Source organism: Chaetodon auriga, chromosome 4 (assembly GCF_051107435.1).
Source record: "Chaetodon auriga isolate fChaAug3 chromosome 4, fChaAug3.hap1, whole genome shotgun sequence".
NCBI classification, from domain to species: domain Eukaryota; kingdom Metazoa; phylum Chordata; class Actinopteri; order Chaetodontiformes; family Chaetodontidae; genus Chaetodon; species Chaetodon auriga.
In genome coordinates this window covers 19203514-19224340 of record NC_135077.1, presented here as the reverse complement: position 1 = coordinate 19224340, position 20827 = coordinate 19203514, and the positions used below count along the sequence as shown (strand labels likewise).

General features: G+C 42.4%; 1 protein-coding gene across 2 annotated transcripts in view; it reads right to left on the bottom strand.

Annotated features, from left to right (window-relative positions):
• The window catches only part of fbxw7 (F-box and WD repeat domain containing 7), a 111336-nt gene that overhangs the window by 64927 nt on the left and 25582 nt on the right, over positions 1–20827 (bottom strand). The window contains exons 1-3 of one of the 2 annotated variants that reach the window (XM_076728649.1): positions 17682–17984; positions 9884–10132; positions 9081–9623 (exon numbers count right to left, since the gene is read on the bottom strand). In XM_076728649.1, the coding sequence (XP_076584764.1) occupies positions 9081–9623; positions 9884–10132; positions 17682–17831 (942 nt within the window). In that variant the 5' untranslated portion in view covers positions 17832–17984. Of the gene's footprint in view, positions 1–9080; positions 9624–9883; positions 10133–17681; positions 17985–20827 lie in introns of those variants that run through there. The other variant, XM_076728648.1, reaches the window with a different exon arrangement.

Genomic DNA, 20827 nt, shown 5'->3' with positions numbered 1-20827 from the left:
TACTGCCTGGTCATTGAGTTTGCAAGACCTGATAAGTCATTCCATGACTGATGGAGTGCCAGAGGTCAAGAATGTTTGGCTTCTAGAAACTCTGTACACTTACAAATCAATCCCAGCTTCTCAGAGCAACTGAGATGACAGGGTATGGCTACAGATGCAGGCCCTGGGAAAGGGAGACACTGCAGGCCATGCCTGTGTAGTATAAAGTTATTAACACTGAAAGCAAGGATGCCATCATGGTAACAAATGCTGCAGACCAAACCTGCAGAGAGCAGGTTCTGCTCAGGCTTCAAATCAGAACATATGAAGGAACAACCGGCTCACCAAACCACTGAAAAATGGACCAAACACAGCATTTACTTTGTGTCTGCATGCTGGTACAATCGCTTCTCATGATAGTTTATGATATTGGAAGTAAATGTTTATGGTTCAAACAGTGTTACAATTATACTATAAAACAGGCAAAACAGCAAGTTCCTAGTTTTTACTGGTATCTGTGATACCTTTTACAGCAGCGTATTAACCGCACTGAAATTCTTCCACACTAATCCTGCTGGTTCAGTGCTGCCAATATCACTCAAACCCCATCACTGCAGCTCTGGAGAGCGTGAGGTGACTGTGTGAATAGAAAATCTTTTTGTACACTCAATTGGATGAAATATCATACATAAAATACAGCCTGGCAGGCAGCTCTCAGCCTTTTAATTGAAGTCATTTAGGTAAGAGATAACACTGTACGACTAAGGCACATGTTCTAAAATTGAATTGGATGGTTTACTACATTTATAAATCCATATGGTAAATATGTGTACAGTGAAGGTTTCTAGTGTGAAAATTGTGGTTTTGAGATTAGAAAATAATTGCATCGTTCTCATCCTATTCACCGCCACACTGTCTCTTCATCAGCAAGCAGACAACCTCTGCCAAACACCGGAGGCATTACAAGAAAAAAACAAACACATGAACACTCACTGGCTTTCACGCACTGCTGCACAGTGTCCATGTGAAACAGGCTACAGCTCATTACTAGGTGTGGTGCAGTCTGGGCACAGCTGCAACGAGCCTCTACAACCTGTGGCTCCAGGATTATTGTGTGCACAAGACTTCCAGGGCACTGCCTCCCTCTGGTGTCAAAGAATGGGACAACAATGCTGCACTGACAATCCCCCAATACAAAAATATCCTATCCAACGGGCAAATCCTTTTGGTCTGTTTCTTTGTCGTTACCTTCTAAAGCAGAAACGCCTGCTGACAAAAAAATGCGTTGAGCTTGCAAAAGCGGTGGGCCCACACACATGTAACACCAGCACAGCGCTGTCTTTCACATGTAGTTCCTCCCTAATTTAGAGCCCTGGTTGATTTTTTTAAGTATTTTCTGAGCAAAGCAGAGCCAAGGCTATTACACTCACTGGCCAGTTTATTAAGTACACCTGTTCAAGTGTGATTTTCACACAAAACCATATTGAAGGTTTACAGATAATTGTCCTAAAAAGAAAGTATCCAGTGAGCGGCAGTTCTCTCTTGCCGATGGCAGCCGTCAGAGAAGAACTGGACTTGGTCACAGACACTTGAAACTGCCTTTCATCCAAGAGGCTCCTTCAGTTCTCTCTTACTCGTGGGGAGTCTCAGGTATTTTACCTCTGTAGGGTTGCACTCACGGTCAATGATACCACTTGGGTCATTAGCGCACGTGTCTGTGTAACGGCAGTCGCTGGAGTCGTTACTTGAGGCTAAGTCTAAACATAATATCAGGCCAACTGTGAACAGATGTTAAATCTCCTGGGAAGGATGCTGAGGAATGAGTTATCTGCTACTCCTCCTTCAAACCATTTGTCCTCCCTATACAAAATATGCATATTATAGTCCTCTATCCACTGTTGTCCTGAGTCTAGACCTCAGGAATTGGCCCTCCTGTGCTGAGCCATGTCTTTGTTTAATGGTTGCTTAGTTTCTCCGATATACAATTCTGTGATTCCTCACTGCGCTGTGCTGCATACACTAGTTTCTGTCTGTGTTGTTGGGTTTGAAAGAAAAAACATAACAAATGCCAAACCATCATCAATATAGTCACCCAGTTTTTGTTGATATATGATGTTGTCTTGTCACCTTCAAACATGAATCATTGCTGTCTTTACATCAAGTATCGCAACAGAAATGCGTCTAGGGCAGTTACACTGCATGGGGTTGTCTTGGATTTAATGTCTCAATAACGTCTAATAAAGTTTGGTAACCAAGATAGTTGAGCAGTTGTGATAAATAACATCACCTTGGGACTGAGTTCAAAAAATGCTTTAACAAAGTTATAGAAAAGCCCACAGGCAAAGAGACTGCTGAGCAATGGTCAATTCAACAGGCCTGTGGAAGTGTAACAGTATATAATGAGGGCTTCTGTGAAAGCAAACTGTCATCAATGCATATTGGTAGTGACTGAAAGTAGTTGCTTTTATGTAGGAGGATGAGAACACTGGTCCTTTGTGGCTCATCTTTGCCTGTGTGACAAGGCCAGTGTGTGGGAGACGCCACCTCCAATAAGCAGGCTGCCTTCTCTCTGGAAAAACATTTAATTAATGGCAATGAAGGGAAGGAAAGTGGAGCACTGAATGTACCTCACATTGTCCAAGTTTGCAAGAGTAAAACCAATTTGGCTGCTCATTCCTATGTCAAACAATAATACATATAAATCTGTTCACATATCAAACATCCTGCACTACAGCGCACATTACTGTGCAGGGCTATCAGTCTGCAGAGGTGTCATATTCCTACAGTTCAGAGACCTGCTGTTTATTGCTCAATGCCAAGCTTTCTGTTCCTACAGCTGCAGCAACAGAGACACCAGATCGAAAAATCTTACTTCAACCTTGTGAGCTGCTGTCCTCGTCATTTAATCACCACTATTCACAAAGTAAATGTCGCTTCATGAGTGAAAGATTTGGCCAGCCTTGAAAATTGGATAAGATGCGACAAAAAGAAAAGAAGGAACAAGGACATCAGAGCAGCTATGATAAACAGACTGGAGTTTAATTGACACTTTCAGTGGTGCTAAGACGTGCTGTAGATGCATGCAAGCGTGTTTTCTTCTACCCAGATGACCGAGGTGTGAGGCTGAAAGGGTACAGCCAAATGTTTTTATTCAAGACAAAATGTACGTAACATATCAGACACCCCTTCGCAAAATTTATATTTTCTATCTTCTTTTTATCCAGATAATTCAATGATTTACTCAGCCAGCGTCGACGTCTATGCACTCAGTCCAGCGTTGTGCCCTATCGTTTTGCCTTATCATAGCTCTGCAGGCCCAGTTGCCACCAAAGGTCTCCGATGAGTCATTATAAGACATCTAATCTCGTCAGATCGCATAAGGCCTCAGTCATTAGTCATGAGTGATATGTTAAAGTTCTAAGATAGACAGGCAGTGGTGCTCTGCAGGGAGCCTAACATGGGTATAATATGTCCCTCTCTATTCTTATCACATATCTTTAAAAACTGAAAGCTTAACATAATTCCATTTGATTTGAAGATTTGGTCACAGTTTGGAAACAAACCACTCTACGAACAATCAGAATAAAATTAGTCATCCTTAAAATTTTAGATTTAAAAGCTGTTCAAGGATTAAAACACATTCTACACTTGAACAAAAAAAAAAAAAAAAAAACCTAACTGCACCTGAAAATATCTAACATCTGCCACTTCTGAGTGCACACCTTTCATGCAGAGTTATGGAAATAGAGAACACTGAATACGGTCAAATGTCTGATTTACACGTCTGCTTATTTCAAACTTTACATACTTTACAATGTCCTTCCACTGAACACCAAATCACAGTGTGCAGAGTTAAGAATACTTCATCGAACAAACATTGTCCTTATTTTTAAAATCCCTGAAGACGCAGTGGAACTAATTTCCATCAGGAATGGGATTATTAACATTTTACTCCACTATTTCAAACATGTTCTCATGACCTTTAACACTTACCTAAACAACCTTTAACATTATTTCCACCTGCTAACGTCAAACAACCTGCCCTCCCATGAACTAATGTACATGGCACAGTATGCACATATCAACAGCTGCTTCAGCCTAAGGGTTACGAGCCTCATGTTAAGCCAACACCATATATCCTGTCATTCAACACGTTTTCAGAATGTCATGTGACGCATGCCCTTTTTAGTAGCACTGAATAGAAACGTTATCTGCTCAAAATGTAAAATCTGAAGGAAGTTTTGACTGAACTCAGGAATATCTTTGCACATTAAGCCCTGTAGGGATGCTAACGCACGACTGAAATATTGATTCATGAAGCCATTGAAGAATTTAAAAGGTTAAATGATGAGAATGACCCCAGCATCAGTCCACTGGCACGGGGTCAAAAGAAAAGAGTGTCAAGTAAGAAGAGGAGATGAGGCGTCTAATTCTGGTGACCTGGGCCTGCAGCACCTGGAGCCTGGGAGCACAATCTGTCCTCACCAGGGACACGCTAACGCATGCACAGAAAGCTCAACACCACCATACTGTAAGCTTTTGCAGTGCTGCTTCCACTCTGAACCTCTACACATGCAGCTCTTTGTGTTCATACACTTCTGCCACGCACACAGTGCACACAACATATCACCTAACCACACATGGACTGACACATTCTTGGTCCAAACATGGGTACCGATCCTCGACTACAACCCTGTTGCCCCCTGTTTGACACATGCACGCTGCAGCTGTCAAAATGCTCTGGTTTGCAGGACTGCACACACATGATCTATGAGAACATACAAGGGACTTTTGTAACTTGTATGAAGGTAATCTATTTTCTACTACTACTATTAAGCACTGTGTGACCTTGGTTTTGAAAAGCAGAAATAAAAATAAAGTTTTACTTATTCAACAAACTGATAAGCTTTTATGAACAGGTACAAAACAGAAGACAGTTGCATGTTTGCATTTCAAGGCTGATCCTGATGGTTTCAGATTCAGGTGAAGAGCAAGAGCAACTAAGTGAGTGAACACAAGAGGGACCCAAGATCCACGGCCACTAACAAATCTAAGTAACAAGTCAAAAGCACAAATGAATTCAATTCTTTCTTTTTTTATTTGATATTTGTTTCAATGGCAGCTATTCAGTTTTAATGAGACCAGATCTGCATTAGTCCCTGTGGACGCTGTGGGTAAAGTCGCTGTTCTTCAAGGTGTCTATGATCATCTGTCCGAGGCTATTAAACTGTCTGTACAGCTGCAACGAGTGCTTGATGAGTCGATTGACAGAAAAATGATCCTCTCTCAAGCACGAGCGCAGAGCAGTAACCAGCTTTAGTTTATTTCTTTGGGATTTTCTGCTTTTCTCTGTTGTATTCTTTTGGAAAGTAAGCACATTATTTGGTTTTGGACTTGGGTTGTGATGGTCATTTTTCTGTTTTCAATCAACTGAGAAAATAATTCTCAGATTAATCGATGATGAAAGTAATTATTACTGGCAGCTGACACGTAGCTGTACATTTGCAGCTGTAGACTTGAAGCTTTGGAATAAATGACACTGCTGCATCAGCATGGCTGAAATGGTTTTCAAATCTATTTGAAAAGCTTATTAGGAGCTTAATTTTATTACTTTGTTTTACCTAATCACATCTATTTCCTCTTTTGCACAGCACTTTCTAAGCCTATGCTTTGAATATACCAGGATATTACAGCTAAAACACAGTGAGTGCAAATACGTCAGATGAATCTGACATTGGCGACAGAGGTTTCACTGTCCTCCGTTTTATGTCTCTTATTTGAGCTGTCAATAAATGTCAATCAACTCTCTCTACACCACTCCTAATTCCAAGCATACAAGATTCGCAGCTGAACAAAATGTGTACATTCAACATCAAAGCCAGCTGGCACGCTAAAGCGGCTAAGACCCTGACAAACCTATCTGACAGCTGTGTCAGATGGTGAGAGGAACACAGGAGCAAATTCACACTAACTGCTATATTTAGGCGCATATAAGCAGGCGCAAGATCTCCATCAAAGGCTCAGAAACACATAACATCACTCCTCACTGAGGCCACAGGTGTGACATAATACAGGAAACAAATGTGCCAGTTAAAAGGGGACAAATTAAAGGTGTGCAGCTTCCTGTTGTCTGAAGGGTGTGGAGACAGCAGCACACTGGTCATGAGACTACGCTGCTGATGACAAATCTGTCACGGCTGTAGTCATCACTGTCTGTTAAGACGGGTGTGTGTCCATGTTGTTTCCGCAGTATGACGCATTGTTCAGGAAAGTATTGTTAAATTACACGTAACACAAATTAAAAACATGCTAGAAAAATACTGGATTGACGGGGCTGATGCTGCTACAGATTTTGATTTATATACACAAATTCACACTATAGTAAAGAATATAGTAGCAGTTTAACTGGAAATGAATTGTCCTGGTGGGAGGCTTTTTATTCTTAACACAGTCACACCACCACCTGCTGAAGCGATCTTATTACTCCAACAACTTGTGCTACAACAGGCTATTATAAACTATGGAATCTTTCAGCCTAAGTATAAACAGATATGACATATCCTTATTAAGACAACATTGAGGCATGTCAGCCCTTTGATTTGTTGGTTTTCTATTCAGTGTCAGTGCATTACAAACACACTGCAAATAATGAATATCATCCCCAGCTTCTAGAAAATGTCTCAGCCAACTCCATTTACTCCATTCAAATACAGGTGTTGTGAAGGCCACGGAAACACACTCATCAAACAGTCATGGCATCAGTCATCACTGAAACGAGACACCGGCATCGACATCCAAACAATGGTGCTGTGCAGCAGCAGAGTCTTTTGAACCGAGCGCATTAATTTTGTTACTGAGGAAAGATCTGTCACACGTCTTCTGAACATCACACGGTGCTCCACCCCCGGCCACGGTCGTCACTCAGCATCTCAGCCATCCATCAGTGAGGCATGAACGTGCTTGAAATTTTAACATTTCCTGAAGCAGGCTTCCGTACATCCTACACATGAATGAAGTATTTACATGGATGCTGTTTAGATGTAATTCCACGCTGTGCTGTCACTCCTCTATTACAAACCTCAGCTACAAAATGGAACAGAGCGGGTGACTAAACTGGTGAAACAAGATGCAAAGAAAGACTGTCCCCTATTTACGTGATCATAATCATCATCAATCTGTTTCTCCAATAATTTTGCTGTTGTGACCACGCATTGTGGCCACTTCATTGACATCTGTAATAAATGTTGCAATTCAGCATTTATCTCCTCTATGTGCTGGCTTGCATTGAGATTTCAGAATCAATTACTGGCCGAGTATGTGTGAACATTCGATGTACAGACACAGCAATAAACGTAACAGCCAAGAACAAGGACGACAATGCTGAACAAAGAAAGAGGAAGAATAAATCTGCTTAAATACCTCCTGGTATTGATGGCAGCAGTGCGATGTACTTTACACCATCTTTCTCTTCAAAATGCTGTGATTCGTTTCAGCTTTTATCTCCCATCAGTGAAGCAAACCTGTAGTGTCTCAGTGAGCTGTCGGTCCACAGAGAGCTGCCTTTACAGATTCAATGCGACTTCAGATAGATTATTACAGGCCCAGTTTGTGTCTCTCGTGGATTAGCGTCATATCACTGTGAGTCACAGCGGAGAGCATCCGTACCTCCACAAGATAAATACTCAGTGGTGTTTGACAAACCCAGAAGGTCATCTCACAACACTTGCCATTGATCCAGAGTCCCCAGAGCCTCTTCTAACCATCTACATAGAATAATAATAATGATAATAATAATAATAACATCATATAGAACTTTACAGTAGGAATGATGGTGGTCTGATGGTGTTGGTGGAGAGTACTGAGTAACATGTCAGTCCATAGTCTTCCATAGGTGGTGAGCTGGGTTGAAATCTGATAACTGAAGATTATAGTATATGATTCACATGATTTATGTACTTATTAACCATCAGAACCTGTGGATGGGGGCACTGACACCCTGGAAGAAACCACTCCCAACAGGACTTGCAAGTGCTGCTTTCTCTGTTGATTCTTGCTCATATTCACTCACAAATTCTGGTTTTTGATCCTAATTTAATATAGGTTCAATATCCTAATCCTTCCACTGGGAAGATGTTCAGAGGTACTGCATGAGTGTGCAGTGCAGTAACACATTTAGCCAAAAGAGGGAGCTGCTGTTTTAACTATGCCAGAGAACACAGTGTTTTCACAGCACTGATGAGATAACAACCAAACACTGCCTGTGAGCAACTTCCCCTGCAACTGATGTGCCTGTCTGTCTGTATCCAGCCATGCAAATGCTTTATGTTTGATTTGCCTATGTTTTGAGGTACTGTCTGCCTTCATGCCGTCACAGCCCTGCTTCTAAAATAGCTGGGACGCTGTGCAAAAGAACAAAACTGAATGTGATGATTTGCTAATCCTTTTTGACATACACTCGATTGAAAACAGCACAAAGACAATGTATTTAAAGTTTGACTTCATCAGCTTCGTTGATTTTTGCAAACATCTGCTTATTCTGAATCTGATGAATACATTTTAAAGACTGGGAAAGATGTGGAACGCTCCAAAAACACCTGTTTGGAACATTCCACAGGTAAACAGGTTGATTGGTAACAGGTGAAAGGATCATGATTGGAAATGAAAGGGGCATCCTGGAAAGGCTCAGCCGTTCACGAGTGAGGATGAAGCGAGGTTCGCCACTTTGTGAACACATGATTGGATAAAGGACGTTACTACATGGACTCAGGAAGACTTTGTAAAACTGTTGTCGGTAAACATAGTTTGTTTGCAAATGATTGCAGTCTGTTTTTAGTTACGTTTTAAACAGCGTCCCAACTTTTTTGGAATCGCGGTTGTACAATGGAGGTGGATGGGTTTTTGTTTGCGGAGCCCACAGTACAGAAAAACGACATTTCGACATTTCAAAACTTCACCGGCTTTTGTCTTTCAGAACCAGTGTCCCTGCTACCTCTGGAGGCTTCGCAGAGCTCACTGTAAACTGTTTACACAGGGACTATTTCTTCAGGAAAAAGTGCAGTGGATCCAACGAAAACGCTTCAACAAACAACAGCTGTGCTTACCTTCTTGTTGGAAGAGCTTTGGTGTGTACAACCAGAGTCCAGGTTGTTATTGGGGGCAGACACATTGTTCCTGAGAGAGGGAGACCGCAGCCCTTCCTCCCCTTCTCCTTCCTCCTCCTCTTCCTCCTCCCTCCCACTCTCCACCGAATGTTCAAAGTCATCGCTGTCTTGGTCCATCTCCTCCTCGTCCTCATCCTCCTCCTCTTCCTCCTCACCCTCTTCCCTCTCCTCTTCCTCCCTTCCCTGCTCCTCCCCTCCCTCTGTCCTCTCCTCAGCCTCCTCCTCCTCTTGGTGACTGCTGCTGTTGTTGTTCTCCTCCTCTTCCTCCTCCTCCTCGTCCTCTTCGCCCAGCGGCTGGCCTCGCAGCCGCCTCTGCTCGGCCCCCCACATCCATCGAGCTCCTTTCTCTCCTCCGTTCACCTCGTTTGGAGGGCCCTCTTCGTCTTCTTCCCCTTCCTCATCTCCCCGAGGGCCGTTGCTGGCTCCCGATTCGCTTGGCGCCCACGGTGGTTCTCTCTCGCCATCAACCTGCGACGCCTCAGGCTGTGAAGGTCCACACAAAGAAATATAATACCTCAGAGGAGAGGTCTGATGGAAAATTCAATCTGTTGCACACTGTACTTGCCTAAAAGTTCCTCCTTAGGTACCACAGTGCCAGTCTAAAGCAAATTTCCACAATTATATGGATTTGATGTGCACATCTTCACACCTCAGCTTACATTTATCCAATTTAGATCTACAGGTTTATTTCAAATCCCTCCATCTGACTACAATATCATTTACTGAATGTCAGCTGGCCTTACCCTTTGCTGCAGCTGCTCTTCCTCCTCTACTACCCGGTTCATGTGCTCATCCTCATCACCCTCCTCTGCTGCCTGCTGAGGTGCCCGGGCCGTGGAGGAGGCGTTACCTCGCACCGCCGGACCCCCCGGCCCTCGACTCCGCCTGCTGCTGCTGCCCCCCGACAGCAGATCCTGGTTCATTTCCAAAAGCCAGCTTGCTACCTCCTGGACCTTCGCTAGGCTGTCTGAGGAGGAGAAGGGCTTGGCATTCTGCAAAGAGACACACAAAAAGAAGGACAAAAGACACAGATGATCAACATGTTAACTGTTTTCTTCCTCTCAGCTTGTGTTTCTGAGGCAAAAATCAAAGAACTGCTGAAGAGCGAGATAAAGACTTATTGGACATCAATCCATGCACACAAACACATGCTCATTGCTTATTTGCTCCTAAAGAAAGCATGAACGTCTGCCTTCATATTCTATTCTTGCCTCTGAATTAAAATAATTAAACATTTGCTCTTGGAGCCATATTATTGCTGCTCAGCAGCAGACAAGGAAAAAAGGTGGGAGTGATTGTGTTTGGCTTCAGATCACACAGCGTTGGATGGGCAGAAAAGCCTTGAGAGCTACTAGTGTTCCAGCTTCCAACAAAGCCAATAAACAAAGTCCAATCTGTCAAATACAAAAGCAAAACATAGCTTAAATGTACCACAAGCTAGTCCAACAACTGTCCTTAAGACTGCAGTCTACAAGCTTTCTAAAATGACAGACATGTTGTGTATCTTCCAAATCCCCTGTGTTGTTGCTATGCATTCGCTGTTTATGGCAAAGCTGCTGAATAAACACAGAAGGCACATAGCTTGCCTCTGAAATGTCTTTATGTAGAATTGAGGGATAGACACCAGAGCTTTATCTACAGTGAGACAGCTTCTCCCTCTGACGTGGTGTCACAGGCGCAGCAATGCAACTCCAGCAGCAGTGTCAATCTGTCACCATCAAAGCATCAAGTCTGGGGCTGAAATTTCTTTCGGTCCATATGTCCTGGTACGTGCAGGCACCTGACCGCACATATAAAAAAAACTGACATGTAACCGACCAGCCAGGCTAGTAGAGATGATTTGACACCGCTGTTACATTCACCGCAACAACTGGGGCTGCACAGATTCTGCTTTTTCCAGATACTGATTTGGATACCGAAACTCAGGGTACTGTGTGGTCACACGAGGGATTAACAACTCCTGTTCACATAACTTCTTAACTGTGAGTGGAGATGTTCATGCACCACACTTCTCCTCAGGCATGTACACATCTTCTAAAAGTGTTTATGCAGGCTATAAAGTTGTGTTGTTAAAACTACATAATGAAAAAGGCTAAGAAACAATATTTACTGTTGTTATTTTCACAGGCTGACAGACTAACTGAAACAGTTTGACTTTAGCTGTTCTGGTGACAACACTGTCAACTGGGCCATTATCGCCATTGTTGAAAGTTAATGCCATTACAACCAACCAAAGGGCTCCCACATAAAAGACCCCAGAAAAGTCACCACTTCATGCCTCAAGTCCAAGTGTTTCTCAGGTCTACTAGAAATACAAAAAAATACCAAAACCACAAGAAAGTCCAGCTGCCTTTAGAAGCACTTACAAGTTTCTCAGGTTGTTTTCCAAATGATGCTCCAGTGCAAACTTTTTCTGTATTTCTAGTAGCTAATTAAAAAAAGCAATAGGTTGTTCTACAGGACAGAAGGTGTAAAAGACTGTAAAACCCACTGAAGCATAGTGTGATATGCAGCTATATATAAATCTAACTGACAACCCTTTCAGACATCAGGCAAAGCTTCCAAACAGGAAGTGAAATCTCAAAGGTCACTGTCAATGTCACTCCTGATCCATCTGGATTTAAAACAGTAACAAGGCCAAACCATGACAGTAAACTTAAGGGCCGCATAGATCATGCATGCAATCACAGCCTGGACAACTGTAAAATGTTGGCATGTTGTCTGTTGACGTACATTCTGCTAATTCTCAAGTATAATCGTACTAAAACCAATTTCTTTCAAAGAAAGTTCTGGTGATCCTCATTGAAAAAGATATTATTATTATTATATTACTATTACTGCGACTACTCACATTTTTCAGGGATGCATTTGTTTTGCAAGTCATGCTTTTATTTTACCACAGGCAGTATCTTTGAATGCAAGTGCCAAGAACTTGTTACCAGCTGTGTTTTTCCAAACAAAACCTGGCTTTCAGAAGACAACATTTTGTTTGCATCCCATTATCAGAAGTCCACTGAGTCTTTTCTGCTGATCACAGTCGAAAGAGCCTCGTTATAACCACTATGATTCAATGTTGCGGAGCAAAAACAAAAACAAACCCATGAAAAAAGAAGGGTGGAAACTCTTCACAAGCATCGTCTTTACAATCATTTAGCTATCTAAATTCTGAAACCAGGACACAAGCTCAAACGCAAACTGTTTAAAGGACTCAAATCAACTTCATACACAGTTTTTAATCTACTGGCTCAGCATGTGAATATCAAGAAAGGCTTATGTGAATATAAAGGTAATTGGGATGTATGAGTCATGGATTTGTGGTAGTGGGTTCAGTAGGTACCGTGCAAAGCAGTTCAATTAAGACTTTTTAGTACCAATGACTTCCACCAATACATGTGAAGCTCAAAGACAAGTTGCAAAAATAAGTACAAGAGTGGAGCCTCTTTGTGCAAAGACATCACCTGCGCTCGTATTAGTGGATGTAAGTGAAGTTTTGTAAGATCATATAAAGTACATCAACTACTGTGAATTACAAGGCAGTTAAAACTTTACCGTTGAACACACACTTCTCTCCTGTCACATAACTCATTATGATTTAAACCCATAGGATGGTGGTAAGTTTATTAGAGTACTTCACAGTAAATATAAAAGGGGTTTTCCCATCATTTGTGAACACAGAGGAGTGAAATTTAGCATGGATTTTGGGATTTTTCAGGTTTGAAGACTTAATTCTCTAGATTTATAGAGCAGTTTGTTTCACTGTCAGGCACATAAGGTCAGGTTCACTGCTGGTCAAACACATTACTGCGGAGAAGTTTTTGTTGGAATATTTGTCTGCTCGACTGAACATAATCTTAGCTAATGTAGCTTTTAAAGGTGCCAATGGGCCTTTTAAATGCCCGCATGAGTGCCTCAAGATAATCTTAACTGTGACAAATTAAGGATCAGTTCCAAATCTCCTCAATGCACTACATACGAGATGAGAAAATATTTCTGGGAGGCTCACATACTTTATCTGTCTCAGTGAAAACCAATTGCTTTGACCTTGAGGAGAAGTCACTGGTCTCTTTGTAAGGCTTCTCCCTGTCTTTGCTGCATGGTCCCGGTGCAGTGGTGGGAAGCATTAGACCTATCTCAGATTGCACAGCCCCCCTCGGGACTGCCAGTTCATTGCTCTGAGCTCAGAAGAGGAAGGCTATGAATAGCTAAAGTTGCCCCTGCCTTTTACCGGAACGACCCAAGGTTCCGTAATTAGTTTCCTAAATACAGCATGAAAATTGTTTGTTGTTATTAATGTTCAAACAATTGTTTGAAAGCGGCGCAAACAGGATGAGACAGATTGACGCACAATAAAAACGTGTCGCTGGTGTAAGAGGACAAACGTAACTCAGCTGTGAGTCACTCATTGGCCGACAGATTTAGTGCTCTTGTTCAATTCCAACTGTATTTTAAAAGGTTTCTTTCTAAACATGTTGCTATCATTCAGCCCTCAATTGGATAGTTCCTCAAACGCCCCTTTATGGCAAGCAGAAAACCATTTCAGAGTAGCACCTTGTACAGTTATGAGAACTGCTCTTCCATTGAAGCTTATTAAGTGGTTGAATTAGTGTTTTGAGGCAGCTAAAAGAGACAAAATTGCCGCAGCACTTAGTGAACGAAGAGTTGGCACATTTGTTTTTGCATGCATAAGTTTCATTCATCAGCCTCTATTCTTAGTCTTGCAGGAGCTCTGAAGTGGACAAAAATAGTTTGGGGAAGTTGGAGACGGCAGGTGTGAATTTGTGTCTCCTGAAACAAACGGGAGACACAGGTGTCGAGGAGTCAGAGAGCCTCTGAGAGCAAACAGAAAATCTGATCAGAGATGTTTTTAAAAGGATGGGATTGTGTTCACAGACACCTGTCTGGCTTAGAGTAAAACACACAAATTAGTACGTCGTTTTAATTATTTAACTTCTTCTGTGTGAGAGTATAATTAGCGGCACGGTACTGTAGTGGTTTCCTCATGAAACCGCTGTCCCTGAGTGCTCCACAAGGACTGCTTTCTGTATGCTGTTTGAGCGACTACATGTGTCAGATACCACAGAGGATTACTGGTGCTGGTGAACGTGGATTGTGATCATATTTGTCCAACTGGCTGCGTTTTGTCACTACCAAATTTCACTGTGATTTGGGGCTGAACAGTCAATCAAAATCACAATTTGCCCAAGTGCACTGTCCAAATTACAGGAGCTGCCATTTTTGCTGAAGGTGTCACAACGTACTATTATAATTGAAGTATTATGATGCTACAGAGATGCAAAACTCACTATTCCCAACATCGTGACTCACATTTCATCGTGATATCTGTGAAAACAATGGTACTATGTTTTTTTTTTGCATATCTTTCAGTCCTACTATTATCTTTATGATTTTGAGATGTATGGCATTTATTCCGCCAAGGCCAAATGCTGTATGTCGTGAAGTTCATGATGGTGAAAAAAATTGTATCCGGCTCATGATTCAGATCCGCTCTAAAATGGAACGGTTCTTTCTTAGCTCATGCTACACCCTTCCACCAAATTTCCTGAAAATCAGACAGGTGGCCAAAAACACAAACTCCAAATGGATGCTAAAGTTGTTCAAAACAACAAAACAAAAAAAAAATCAAATAATGCATCTTAAACAATAACAAAGTTTCACTTATTTCAAAGTGTTTGTGCAACTGATAGAAATGGAAGCTCATCCTGTTTGTCTGTGCTGTGTTAAGAAGTTTGTGGCATGCCGACTTGGACAGAATCTCTTTAAGTGTGCCCCGAAGTGTGTTACTATAAATGCTTAGTGGCCAAACGATTTTCCCTTTTCTTAGAATAATAAGATGTATATAGACCAGCCTTGATCATGTGTGCCCAGCACTCTGGCAGTGCAACATACATCTAGACAGTCCCTGGAGTAGCTGCTGATGGGGAGGGGTTGGGATTTCTTCAGCGGGTGAAGCCAAGTTGGCACTTCACAAATAAAGCCACAGCTGGTGCACAGCAGACATTACTTTAGCCTTGTACAGAGACTCGACATGGGGCACTCCAGGAAGAGTGTCCCTCTCTTTGGGTTGACTGAGTTCTCTACATGCTGTGATGGGTCAGCAAGAGAAATGCATTAATTTAATATGGGCAGCATGAGAGCAGCAGCTAACCTGCCCACCACACCACACAGATGACATCCAAACTATGAGTGTTGATGCATCCTTATCAGATTTGCAACTCTCCAATACAGGCCTGTACGTTAGTCAGTAAGTAACAGACTTGGACACAACGACACAGAAGTAAATTAAAACAAGGGTAAATAGAAAATTACACACAGGAAAGTGTAAACAGGTGGGTCTTTTTTGATAAAAGTGCCCACAAGTTCAAAAGGAGAAACTTTAAAAGGTTAGGAGCCAAATCTACAAAACCATCGATTATTGGTCAGGCCTACAGAGGAGAGGTATTCATCTCTGCCACAGCACAGCCTTTACAGCTGGCAGAGCTCCCTTTATCATGTCCCACTGATCATGTGACTCCCTGCCTTAAACTGGCTGCCAGCACAAACTTGTTTTAAAGTTGTGTGAGAAGGCAAAGTTTTGAAGGTAAAGAGAAAAACTACAGAACGTTTTGTCAACTTTATGAAGATACTTCCACACAATTAGCTTTGAAAGTGGTGCCAAAAGTGCACTTCAAGAGTGGAGAAAACTTTAAGTGACATATGTCATCACCACTGTTTCCAGTAAAGTTTTGTGTCATTACAGGATGGTTTAATGGGGTGTGAAGATTCTCTTCTTTTTCTACTGACACGCTTATTTGTGAATAACTGATGTCCAAGTTGGTAGATGAATATCTAATAAGTGAGTTTTCTATGAAAATAACCATTTCAAATCATTCAAGTTCATGATTCTTGTGCTAATGAGGACACATTCTGTGCTTGATGATGGACTTTAAAAACCGAGGTCCTTGGGATCCTTCAGCACGATAATGATTTCCAGCTTTGAAAGACACAAAAACCTGAGAAGCTCAATAGTTTCAAGGCTACTGGATACAGCTAGCATATAAACCTTGTTGAGAATAAGGAAAGAAAATTAGAGGACTGAGCTGAACACCCCCAAATGGCAGTAATAAATCACACCAATGTGACCTTAATAGAACAGTGGGAGAGAGTGAGGAAAATATTGGCTGTTCACAAAGCACATAGTAACAGATATAGATGAAGCAGCGGATGTATCATGGCTCCACTTAAAGTTTCCAATGTTGACAGTGGGACATTGATGAAGACTGAATGAAGCAATATAGTACTTTAAAGCTGACACATACATGGCCTCATACCTGCCTCCTGAATAACACAACGTGTGACACAAAAAGTAAAAAGAGTCATTGAGGATTTTGACTTTATAAATTCTTTGAGCAAAGAAGTGCGATATTGGAAACCATTTTACAGGATTCCTGCAAAGTCTAGAAATCCTATAAATACACCGCGTTTGTTGAAACCTTGTGTCTCCAATTCAATGCAGAAGCTATCAATCGATAGCTGTATTTGGAGCTGGTGCCCGTGATGTCTCAGAGGAAGAACGTGAAACCTCAATCCCTAAGCTGCCAGACAGAGGGACAACACTGTTCCACATTCATTTCACAGCTAAGCACTTCATTCTGTGACAATGCTTTCTCAGGAAAACAATGAATTCTGTTCAACATAAAAGCGACATTAAGGTTTTGTCTATAAGCTCCACGCCTCCTCTAAAACTGTCACTCATTATCTATTTTTCATTTGAATTGTTGCCATGCAACAGCCCAATAATACCACAACATTTTCCTTCGTGGATTTCTATCATTACTCATGAGAGCATAAATCTTCTTAGAAACTAAGGGAATCAATCTCCTCCACTGTGAGAATGGCCTGCTGCCAGAAGGACTCTGGAAGGGACTTAAAACCCCAGTCAGTGCGGCCAACTATTAAGACAGTCATGTGCATATAGAACAATGGAACGGGGGGAACCCTAGAAGCTACAGCCATGAGACAGAAGCTTGCATTAGAGCAAAGTCGCACTCTCATTCTTACACACACACACACACACAGGCACGTGCACACAGGCACTCAGACGCACACACACAGTCTTGTTTGGCTTTTATTTGTTCCATTAGGAAAGGCTTTTTCTCCTACTGATGAGGGGCAGCAATCACTGTAAACCACAGGCAGTCTGAAGGCATCCATTTAAATGACTCTGCAAGCTGAAAGCCAGTCCACTGTTGTCAAGGCAGCAAGACAGCCATTAAATCACCTGGTTCCATTAAAGAATCAATTACTGCGCTGCTCTCCCTGGTAGCGCAGTTCATATACCTGAGAAATTGTTTCGGACAAGCAAGAGCAGATAAACAAAGGACACTATAGTTCACACGCGGTGCTTTCTGCAATATGCTGCCAGGCCCCATATGTTTGCTGCATCGCACACGGGTGATAACCCATAAAACGCATACAGCTGGCTGATCCGGGGGAATGTGGACGCAGATGTAGCCGTGTCAGTGGGCGCTGATGCATTGTTACCTTTGGTTGAGGTGGGCAGCCAGTGGCCAGTCGCTGCAGCTGTTCTGAAGTGTGGCTGGAGAAGAGATCTGAGCAGCAAGCTGTGCGGCCCAGTCTCTTCATCAGAGAGGAGATGATGCTGCAGCCACAGCCACACATCGACTTGCTCATTAGTAGCCCGGCTGTTAGGGGTATAGAAAGCGTGTGGAAAAAAGAGACAGGCTCCTGCTGCAGCCACTTCCTGGTCCTTGCTGAATTTCCCTGAGTTGTCCTCACAGCTGATGCCTTTTCTGTAATGTACTCCACATGGTGCTGATCCACAGGTACTCCGTCACTGAGATCAGGTTGGTTTTATCTACTGTCAACATAACACAGATGCCGACGCTCACCTTAATCCACAGTGAGGACACTTGAGTTGGGAAGTACAGTTTGTCGGTCCATTTCCCTCGTGATTGCTTCCCACTTACTCCACTCCCTATGCTGTACTCCTATCTCTGAACAGCACACGCCTCCTGCTGCAGCTCCCCCTGTTTGCAAAATTCACTCCCATCCACAAAACACCTTCTTCTGGTATTACAAATAACACTCAGGATGCACCGTCTGCCACTGGTCCCCTCCGTCTCTACAATTTCCATCCGTTTCTTTCCACTCCCTCCACTGCCTTCGGCTGCTGTGCGATGAGGATGCTATCCCCGTCAACGCTGCTGCCACCACTGTACACCACCCCCCACATACACACACCACCACCAGCTCCAGCGGTAAACCACTCAGACTGAGCTGCTCCAACTTGCAGATAAAAGTACTTCCCTCATATGACACTGGAGCTCCTGGTTGTTGTTAATTGAGGAAGCAGTGGATAGAATATTATGAGAGATCCAAGCCACTCTGCATGCACCAGAAGGACTGATAAGCAGGATACAGTTTGGATGCAGTGGGGGAGGGGTCCGATAAGCATTTAGGAGACAATAACAGAACAGACAAGGTTATTATGGTAATAATCTGTCACTGAGATCAAGATGCCGCTGATGACTGCTGTGATAATGTGGGGCATAAAAGACAGACAGTGTCTCTAACTGATCAAGAAAACCTGCAAAGTGGAAGTAAACACTCTGAAATCTGCAGTTATTAATATCTATAATAGTGATTTACAGTTATCAAGCTTTCGAGCAACTACATAGAACACATCATGTGATATATTCAGCCTGTATGTCTGTGATTAGTCCCAGTTCAACAATGCATACATCTACAATAAAAGTGTATCATCTTTAATTCCCTTGTGTGTCAACATCTGTCCCCAGCTTCAGTGAGACTGCATATTCACCGTTCATCTCATCACAGATGTTTGACCTGCTGAGTCGAGTGACGCACAGGGACAACACGAACATTGTTCAGCACAGAGCTTAATAGTTACCGGAGTCGTAAGGAGGGAGGGGGAGACGGCGAGTGGGAGTGGCAATAATAATGGCAAAGCAGAGATGGGTTGACAAAAAAACTGAGAACAGGCCCTCTGTTAAAGGAACGGCAGCAGCTTGTTATTAATAGCCCACACATAATAACGTTAAGTGACTATTCAAAATCAGTCTGTCATCACCGCCAACGCAGACAATGAAAAATGGTAAAGGCTGTGCAGACGCTGCAAACGCTAACCGACCAGAATGACAGTTTCCAGAGAGACTGTTTCCAAGAAGCCAGTGCCACTTTAAGAAAATATCAAATAACAATGCATTGATTAAGAGGCGCAAGAATCAATAGTGACATCAAAATATATTTTGATAATTCCAGTGCTGACTGTGTATACATTGATTTTTTAAAATATGCAGGTTTTGTAATATTGTGATTTAAAAACTGAAACAATTAGTTGATTAACTGATTAGCCCATCAAGAGAAGTTACTGGCAGATATTTTGATAATCAATTATTCATTTGAGTAATTAGTAGTAATGCTTTTTCTCATGTCAAGGGTTTTCAAAAGAGTCCCCCGAAGACAGAATTTCTCTTAGCCTATATTTTTGTACGTTAGCGAACTGACACCGATAAAAGAACACCAAATTCGCTATCAGCACTTCCTGTTTGCAACGTGCTCTTGGACGTACAAACAATGAGCGCTAGATGACTTCGGTACTGAAGGAAACTTAAAAGCGACCCTACTGCTCTGAAGATATGTTGATGCATGGAAATTCAACTTGTGTGTTTTCGTAGCGCTGGTCGACTTGCACCAAACAACCAATGAACCGACTGTACAAACAAGAGCTGCAACTGGTCGGCAACCTTTTCACTGACCTTGTGTGAATGTCTGCATTTATTTGATAGCTTAAATCTGACAGATCTCCTCCAGCTATCTGTTATTTTCCACCAGCGCTGTCCTTTTTCTCTGCTCTGGTTTCTGTAGTTACGTAGTGGAATCATAAAACATAATGACATAATAATGTCACTGTGTCAAACATAATCATAAATACAATATTTTCACTCAAATCGAAGCCACTCGTCCAGACAGGCCTGGTCTCAGTTTGCCCTATTAAGAGCAAATCTGGGTCTAGTAACATCCACTGTTGTCTTTATATCGAGTTTAGAAACAAATATGCCGCCTCTGCAATTGGTTTCATGTTTGAATACGCCTGTAAGAGGTCAATTAAGATGTGTATCCACACAGAGTACAAAAGCATCTCTGCACCTGGGTTGTTCATCCGTTCGGTATTCTACATACCGGCTGGGTTAAATGACACAAAGAGATCCACTCTAAAACCGACTGCCATTAGTCTTTTTTTTCAGGCGGCTATTGCAAAAATGACAAAAGCTGTTATTGCTCCATCCGTTTATTTTGGTGAAGTGCATCATGCTTTGGTGCGCAGCTGTGACCAACTGCCAATTGCACCCAACATAAAAGGTGGTGGAAAGGGTAATAATGAAGCACTTAAAGCTGTTCTCAGTGCTCACTCACTGGCACATCTTTGTGCTGCTGATAGAAGCGCTACTAAAGGTGACACCTCACTGTGATTCATTGCAACAGAGGTTTCCTGAAACACCAGGTTGCCGTCTCTCTGGAACAAACAGCGCATCAGGAGAGAAATGGAACACAGCAAACACAGACACCTCTATCTACAATCATCAGCAACGATCTATAAAGAAAAGTAACACTGTCAAAGTGGAACAAGGACAAAGGGCTGCATT